Source organism: Gymnoscopelus braueri (genome assembly GCF_963280865.1).
Source record: "Gymnoscopelus braueri genome assembly, chromosome: 20".
Classification (NCBI taxonomy): domain Eukaryota; kingdom Metazoa; phylum Chordata; class Actinopteri; order Myctophiformes; family Myctophidae; genus Gymnoscopelus; species Gymnoscopelus braueri.
Window position 1 is genome coordinate 36072529 of NC_137622.1, and position 9610 is coordinate 36082138.

General features: G+C 39.9%; 1 protein-coding gene across 1 annotated transcript; it reads left to right on the forward strand.

The window, feature by feature from the left end:
- Nucleotides 1-1040: 1040 nt before the first annotated feature.
- Nucleotides 1041-6711, forward strand: LOC308075886 (saxitoxin and tetrodotoxin-binding protein 2-like). The gene is made up of 6 exons (XM_080415867.1): nt 1041-1206; nt 2306-2451; nt 4042-4127; nt 4618-4755; nt 5344-5463; nt 6576-6711. Exons 1-6 carry the CDS (start codon nt 1087-1089, stop codon nt 6635-6637), a joined length of 672 nt encoding a protein of 223 aa, XP_080271993.1. The 5' UTR covers nt 1041-1086; the 3' UTR covers nt 6638-6711.
- Nucleotides 6712-9610: the final 2899 nt, after the last annotated feature.

Sequence of the window (9610 nt, forward strand, 5' to 3'; positions counted from 1 at the left end):
TGGGTATCAGCCATATTGCCTTTGGCTGTCATAGCAACCGCGGGGGTCATTGTCTCTGGTGCTCTCGCTACATCATTAGAGCATATGCCCTGGGCTACAGCTTAACATCTTAGGTAGATATCTGGCTAAGTTTGTGGAAATCAGTCTAAGTGTGTGTGTCGACTGTGTGTTCCAGTGCAGTAACAGGATGGTGTACAGACAGACGGAGCATAAAAACTCAGTCAACGTGTCATCTACAGAATCTATCAAGGATGCTTCTTTGGAATTCAGACATGATTCCCCTTCTTCTATAATAAGACACACACTAACACACGCACGCACACACACACGCACACGCACACGCACACGCACACACACACACACACAGTTGAGGACGTATACTGTAAAATGTTATTCTCGAGAGTAAACCTCTCTGAGACCAGAGTGCCTCGAAAAGCGAGGCAGAAAGTGCACACTGTATAGTCAGACACACTGTCTGTCTGTCTGTCTGTCTGTCTGTCTGTCTGTCTGTCTGTCTGTCTGCAACAGCTCCCTGATACCTCTTTTTGATTGTCTCAACAACATTAAGGCTTGGATGAGTAGAACAGAGGTCATAGAGTTTGAGCCTAGTGGTTCTGGTGTTGTACCCACTGACCTGGGTTCCCTGCAACCTTACGCTAAACCCGTGGTCTCCAATCTTTGTCTCTTTTTGTTGTTGTTTATTTTTGTTTATTATTTTGTGTTTTAGCTGTATGTAGTGTATTTCCCTTTTTTAGATTTTCTGTACAGCACTTGGTAACCTTGCGTTGAAAAATGTGCTATATACGTAAATAAAGTGGAGTGGAGTCGGTTGGATTGGATTGGATTGTCTGTCTGATTACATAAAGTGGTCACCCACACACACACACACACACACACACACACACACACGCACACGCACACGCACACACAACCACCCACGTTGGACTTGGACTGGTCTAGAGATCAGGCCATGTAGGGAAGGCAGGAGGTCTTTATAAAGACCAGCAGGTGCACACATCGAACTAGGCTCAAGTCTCATTTCCACTGATACCAGACAACGAGCAGCAGTGAGTGACCCCTTCCACAATGTGTCCTCTGTGGAAACTGTTGGCCCTGTTCGGCCTGGCTCTGAGCTGCAGCGCGGAGCTCACACCGGAGGAATGTGAACCCCTGACTCACACTCTGCCGGCCGCTGAGCTGGAGAAGGTTAGTCTTACTCTATTCCTGTACTGTATGTACTGTACCTGTACTGATTTTGACAGCACATTTTGATTCAGTTCATAGTCTTTTGAATCAAATTCCATTTAGTTTTAGTCATATTTTTGTCATCTGAAATGATTTAGTTTTTGTCTAGTTTTAGTCGACTAAATATCTGAAGATTATAGTCGACTAAATCTACAGTTGATTTAGGTGCCTTGATGGCGTCGTAATGGCTGATTTTACACTTGTTCTACTGGATCTCTTTCTCCACTAGTCCCTCACTAACATTTTAGTCTAGTTTTTATTTGCTGATGAAATTGTCAATATATTTAGTCTTAGTTTTAGTCGTCATAGCTTAGTTTTTATTTAGTTTTCATCTGTGAAAAAAGGTAGTCGACGAACATTTTTCGTCATATTTTTTGTCGACGAAATCAACACTGATCTACTATCTTCTAATGTCCACTGTCTTATGTCTTCTAATGTCTTGTCTCTGTCTTTTTTCTAATGTTCTCTGTCTTGTGTCCACTGTCTCCTAATGTACATTGTCTGATGTCTACTGTCTGTCTACTGTCTTCTGATGTCCTCTGTCTGTTAACGCATTAAGACCTGAGGCCGATTATACAAATGCCTTGTAGATCTGCTATTTAAAAAAAAAAAACTTTCTACTTTTGGTGCTTTAAGTACATTTTGACACCAATACTTTTGTACTGTTACTCAAGTACATTTTGAATTCCCGACTTGTAACAGAGTATTTCTACACTGCATTATTGATACTTTTACTTGAGTGGAAAAAAAAAAACCTTTTTCCACCACTGTCTGCTGTCTCTGAACCACCTCATAAAGTAGTTAACCCTTTAATTAAGACCTGGAACGCATCTGTGTCACTTTAGATTTCTTTGGCTATTCAAAAATAGCAGATATACAAGATCATAGCGCGGCACCGAGTGCCGCGCTATGAGCTTGTAGATCTGCTATTTTTGAAAAATCTTGAAAAAAGAAAATGTGGGATTTTTTTTAAAAAACTGTTAGGATTTAGAAAAAAAATGTAAGAATTGCCTCAGGTCTTAATGGGTTAAATACAATGTAATGAATGTGACACCATCAGATCTACGGTCACTGGGTAATGGTCGCAGCGTTCGCAGATTTCGAGGGGGGTCAGGGAATGATCGGCCAAATTAACACTTCTCACCTTACCCTGGCTCTGAACCCAGACAACGCAACCATTCACATGCTCGAAAACAACAAAGACACGTGAGTACTTGTAACTTTATTATTAATTTAATGACTTAATCTTGGGCCTTTTAAAAACAAATATATCTATGCCCTGATTTTGCCTAGTTTTCTTTTTAATTGATGCGTTATGAGCTTGTAGATCTGCAAATTTCACTATACCTTGGCAAGGGCAGCAAAGGGGAGGCCAGAGTTATGGGCCGTTCACACAAGCACTTTAAAGGAGTAGTTCACCCAAAAAAATGACTTGTTTTCTATCAATTATGCACCCCATGAAGCCTTGAATTCATGGAGACTTTTTTGTTTTTACCGCATTCCTAAGCCAATAATTTGATGACCTGCGGTCTCTCCGGTAGGAGACACAAAGAGTCTCCTTTGTGTCTCCTACCGGATACATTAGCATGTTTATTGTTATCATCAAATTATTGGCTCAGGAATGAGACTAAATCAAATATATCTCCATGAATTCAAGGCTTCGTGGGGTGTGTAATTGATAGAAAATAAGTCATGTTTTGAGTGAACTACTCCTTTAACTATTTCAGTTTCTTTGTTTCTCAAATGACCATAATATTTACAGTCATCACCCGTGGTGTACAGTAACTTAAAGTACATTTACTCAAGTACTGTACTGAAGTACAATTTTGAGGTGTTTTTACTTTACTGGAGTATTTCCACTTTTCAATACTTTTACTTCTACTCCACTACATCTCAGAGGCAAATGTTGTACCTTCACTCCACTACAATTATTTGGAAACTTTAGTCACTAGCTACTTTGTAGATTTTGATTATTATTACGAAACCACCTAGGACCTATACACTTTGGCAATTTGATCTTCGATCTACAAGCTCACAACGCGTTGTGAGCTTGTAGATCGAAGATCTGCTAGATCGAAGATCTGCTACTTTCAAAGGATTTGTATGCATTTTATACATTCGAAATATTTTGAAATTGGACATTCTGCATAATGAGAACTTTTACTTTTGGTATTTTAAGTATATTTTGATGCCAATACTTTTGTACTTTTACTCAAGTTAATTTTGAATACCGGACTTGTACTCGTAACATGCAGTATTTCTACAATAGGGTATTGATGCTTTTACTTAAATGGATATTTCACTTTCAAAAAAACTTTGGGTCATTTTATCATCTACTCAGGCTTTTGTGAGCCCCCCAGACCATTTATTTTTAATATATTTTTTGGAAAATGAAAAAAATTAAATACAATTATTAAAAAAATGAAAAAAGTAATCGAAAAAACACGGCCCCCTCGCGTATTAGGAGGGCAGGATGAGTCACCAGAACGAGTTTGAAGTTATAATGGGTTTGTATAGGAAGGGGCGTGGCTGATAAAAATTAATATCAAATATCTAAATGCTGAATCAAGCAACTTAAAAACGGTCTGGGTAGACCATAAAATGACCAAAAGTTTTTTTGAAAGTGAAATATCCCTTTAAGTAGAAAAATGTAGTACTTTCTCCACCACTGGTCATCACAGTGTTTGACTAACAGACTGTGTGTGTGTGTGTGCGTGTGCGTGTGCGTGTGCGTGTGCGTGTGCCTGTGCCTGTGCGCGTGCGCGTGCGCGTGCGTGTGTACGTATTGTCATACAGGACCGGCGTATGTGCCAGTCGCTCCAGTGACGCCACAGTGGTGGACCCAGAGGGAGCAGCTCTTACTCTGCATGTTGGAGAATTTGGTGAGTTCCAACACTATGTGAAGTTGATGTCGGGCAGACATCAACTTCTTTGTTCTCCGTAAATTAATGCCCTACTTGATCATACTACAGTACAGTGTCACACAAAAGTATCAAAAGTAGCAGATCCACAAGCTCAAAACGTGTCGTTTCGCTTCACGTTTTGAGCTTGTAGATATGCTAGTTTTGCTACGTTTGAATTTGAATCCTGAAAAGTTACAGTGACATAATTATGACTATGAGGTTTCCACCCGACAGAGGCGATAAGATACAGATACAAGAGATGAGATGAGATTTGATCCCTGGAGGTCAATGTGAATCAATTAAGAACCAAACCAAGACAAATAAGAACAGAATTAAGTGTTTGTGTGTGTGTGTGTGTGTGTGTGTGTGTGTGTGTGTGTGTGTGTGTGTGTGTGTGTGTGTGTGTGTGTGTGTGTGTGTGTGTGTGTGTGTGTGTGTGTGTGTGTGTGTGTGCGTGTGTGCGTTCCAGTGAGGGAACACGACGGCATTACATCCAAGCACAACATCTCAGCCGATGTGATCTTCTACAAGACCTGCCCTGACTGCCTGGTCAGAATCTACAAAGCAAACTTCTTTGGAGAAGATGCACGAGTCCTATTCTTCTCCAGTAAGCCACACACACACACACACACACACACACACACACACACACACACACACACACACACACACACACACACACACACACACACACACACACACACACACACACACACACACACACACACACACACACACACACACACACAAGGACCCCTGGGGGCCCCACTTTGAGAACCAATGGTATACACTGGACACTCAGTCGATGCATAGTCGTCATGACAAAGTGGAATATGAGAGCTGCCTGGTACAATGACTGCTAGTTCTTAGTAACACACTGTGTGTGTGTGTGTGTATGTGTATGTGTATGTGTATGTGTACGTGTACGTGTACGTGTACGTGTGCGTGTGCGTGTGTGTGCGTGCACATGCGCGTGTGTCCAGTGTGGCAACCTACTGTACATATAGCTTCAATGTACAGATTATAGATTTTTTAAATATATTATACTGTTTAGATTGATGATAGGTTCTTGGTTTACCTATGATCCTAGATTACTATTTCTATGCATTTGATGTATTACCCTGTGTTGTCCTTGCTTACTGTAAGTCACTCTGGATTAAGAGCATCTGCTAAATGCCTAAATTGTGTGTATTAGGAACGGAAGGTAAACATCTGGAGGCTGACAAGCTGACCACTGCTCAGGAACACATTAAGAAAGTAGCTGAATGTCTGAAGTTCCTGCTCGATCCTCACTACTTTTATGATGGGGTGTCTGGTAAGTCTCATTATTATCATTATTATTATTATTATTACATCATTATTCTGATGCTTTCATTCACAGTGAACGACAATTCAATAAATCGTCTCTGTTGGGTTTTTGAATTGAATGAATTTCATGGTATTTTCCTATTTACTACCTTGAAAGAATATGTTAAATAGGAGCTTAACTAACTATTGAACCAAGCCGGGAACACAATCGATTAACATAAACTGAAAGTGCACGCGGCCCACCCATCCGACCACTTAAGTGGTCAGATGAGTTCATGCGAACACTTTCAAGATCCAGAAAAGGTTGCTGTAGCTCAAGGGTTCCCAAACTTTGCAGGCCGCGACCCCCACAAAATAATCATATTTGAACTGGGGACCCCCCACCCTGACAAGCACTTAGAGTTGTATGAGTTGAGGCATTACATTTAGTTTGACTCGGTTCCACAGATATATCTCAGTGCCTCGCACTGTGAGGCGTTGAGAGCTTTTGCATTTGCATCTTCAAGATTTTTCAAAAATGTTCAAAAAATAGCATCTATCTTACATAATATTTGACAATTTGGCCAATCTGGTATTACAGGAATAGTTCACCCAATTTTTTTTTATTTTTCTATGAATTACACGCCCATATGAAGCCTTGAATTCATGGAATTATTTTAGTTCTTGACACATTCCTGAGCCAATAATTTGATGACGGGTGTATTTCCGGTAGGAGATTCAAAGAGACTCCTTTGAGTCTCCTTGATACATGAAATTATTGGCTTAGGAATGCGACAAAAACTAAAAAAATCTCAGTGAATTCAATGCTTCATGGGGTGTTTAATTGATAGAAAATAAGTCATTTTTTTGGGTGAACTACTCCTTTAAAAAAAGGTCTTAAAAGTCATTACATTGTAGCTTTAGAAATGTGCAGATACCTTGTATACACGTATACTGTCTGATGGTTTGTTGAGTGAGAAAACAATGTTGCACATTAAGCTAATCATCTGGGGACCCCCTAAAATAATTTGGGGGTCCCGACCCCCAGTTTGGGAACCCCTGCTGTAGCTGACAGCTGTCCTCTCTCCTCTCTCCTCTCTCCTCTCTCCTCTCTCCTCTCTCCTCTCTCCCCTCACGCAGAGGTTTGCCATAAGAAAGCCGAGGAGCCGGAAGTAGTACCCCCTGCACCTGCAGATGCATAAGGAGGCGCAGTGATGTACCGTACTGGAGTGGTTGTGGGTTTGAGTCCCATTGTGTTATTACATGCCCTCATCACACATGTAATACACCTGAAAATAAAAAAAACAAAAAAATAACCCACACCTCAATGTTCCATCATTCAGTCTGGTTTTTGTTTTTTGTTTAGTTTTTTCCCATTCAGATGTTGAAGTATCATACAGTATATTTATTCATTTACATCGTTGGGAATGCACATCTTATAAAGTTTGGACAAAATCTGTTGGAGTTCCAAATGGTGGAAAATATAGTCTGGCAGAAATGGGTTCAAGGTTCAAGGTTGTACTTTATCGTTACATCTTGTGTACAGGTACATGAGATTAAAGGAGTTGTTCATCCCCCCCAAAAAAACGTATTTTCTATCAATTATACACCCCGTGAAGCCTAGAATTCATGGATATTTCTTAGTTTTTGTCGGATTCCTGAGCCAATAATTTGATGACCGGGTCATCGGTCAGTAGGAGACTCCGCCATCATCAAACTATTGGCTTAGGAATGCGAAAAGAATCTCCACGAATTCCAGGTTTCATGTGGTGTGTAATGGATAGAAAATCAGTAATTGTTTGGGTGAACTACTCTTTAAAACGTATTGTTGTTCTGCTTCCTTCAGACAATGCAGCAGCATAGGTAATAACAACAACACTAATAATGATTAAACTGTAAAAAGATTTGGAAAAAAGGAAAGAGCAAAAAGAAAAAAAGAGAACATCAGTGTATGTACATAATAATCTTGGTACTGTATATTGTACAGTATACACCAACAGCATTTTCCCCAGTAGCTGCCGCCACCTAACTTTGTGTAAACAACTTCACAGTATATTCTATATACAGCAGATGAGTTAGGGTGGAACTTATAAGGTAGTGGTGTCAAGATTCAAAGAATCCAGGGGAAAATTACATTTTTATTCCACCACTATGTTCCAAACCTACAATTACTAAACCATAAAGTGCATGGGCCACCATGAGGTGGCGCACCTGTGTAATTCTATTTTAAACAGTCGAGCATTGGTTCTCAAAGTGGGGTTCCGGGGGTTAATATAGCATCACATGTCATTGTAACCACTTTATCCATTTATATGCTGGCTATTCTAAAATAGCAGATGTACAAGCTCGCAGCACGTCACTTTGCACCACGCTGTGAGCTTGTACATCTGCTATTTTATTAACCTTTTTGAAAAATCTTGAAAGTGTTTGAAAAATGTTTTAACACAAATCTTCTCTTCTGGGGGGTCCATGGCACGAAACCTTTTAGGATGGGGGTCTGCGACCAAACATATATCAATTTGGGGGTCCTTGGCACGAAAAAGCTTGAGAACCACTGCAGTAGAGGATGAGACTTTATAGCTCTCTAATATGTGTAGTGACTGTAACTCTTATGCTTTCAGGTGCTTTTAAACGGTCACATTTAGCCATAAAAGCATATGGGGACATTTTTATCAACATCAATTAAACTATAAAATATATAGCTTGGACAAATATATTGATTAGAAAAAATACAAGTGTGTGCTTCACTATGAAGCTGGTCCATTTAAGACATAGTACACCTAGAGTGTTGTGGTACTTTAACCACTTAAACCACTCTGTTCTCAACTAGCACTATTTTCAGTCTACACCAAATCTCTTTGCCAGTTTGATGCCAATCTGCAATATCCAAATGTGTTCAACGTATGATTAAAGTGCTGATAGGTAAATAAATCACTCACAGCACAGGTCTAAACCAGCTTGACAATGTGTTTTTTTCTTCTTCTTGTGAATACTGATAAACCAAAAACATTTCATTTCTTGCCAGACTGGGAGTCAAGGGAGACGGGATGTTATTTGTTTCCTTTGTTAAATATGGGCCTGTACCATCCTCTGAGAATGTAACTGTGATTAAGGTCTGTACAAATAAATGTGTTGTTGAGCAGTAAGGTGAAGAAGAGGGATGGTGTATTTCCATGTCTTCTTCAGCACAGCAAGTTTACAAACATGCAACTGTAAGCCAGCCACCAGGTGGAAAAAAAACAGTTTGATTCCATATTTAGTTTGCAGTGCCGATATACAACATTATGTGTGGTTTAAATTGCAGTGCCTATATTTATTATTCATTGCATGGTGCATTTTGTTTTGTGTGCTTTTATTTTGGTAGTCTATTGTCTGTCTGTATTGTATTGTAACTGACTTGTCTCTACTTGACATTACATATTAGTGCTAATGAGAGCAACCTGTGGCTAATCAGATAGGATGGAGTGGCAGGTTGGGTGGCCTTTTGGAAGAGGAGTTGGAACCAGACCGACCAATCAGCTGGTCCCAGAGGAAGGACTAATTCATAGTTTCAGGTATAAAATAGTGTGATTCAGTGTTGTAAGCAGCATGTAAAAGCTCATAAGCCATATATATGTACTGCAGGGAAGTATTGTAGTGAAGAAAGTTATGTGATGAGGTGCCTGGTATTGGTTGCTGGGGAGCTGATGTACCATCTTTGAAATGCATACATGTTGCACTTATCAGATTACGGTTGGAGTATGGGAGTGCAGCCTATGGATCGGCAGCAAAAACCCTTCTTGGGGAATTGGATGTGATCCAGGCCAGGGCCCTCAGATTCTGCATAAATAGGTGCAGTAAAAAACATCACCTGTGTGTGCCATACAAGTCGAGGCAGGAGAAATGCTAGGCTACCATATTTACGTAGGAAACAGAACTACTGGATGATTTACATTTAGTTTGACTCGGTTCCACAGATAAATATTGTGAAAATAGCAGATCTACAAGCTCACAACGACTAGTAACCCGAGGCGTTGTGAGCTTGTACATCGGCTATTTTCAAATGTGTTGCCTCTTTCTTATTTGACAATTTGGCCAATGTTTGACCAGTTCTTATAGTATAGTTTGTTGATTACTTTTAATGCAGTAATGGTCTTTTTTTATTTTCTTTCTTTCTTTAAAAGGTTGAGAACCAC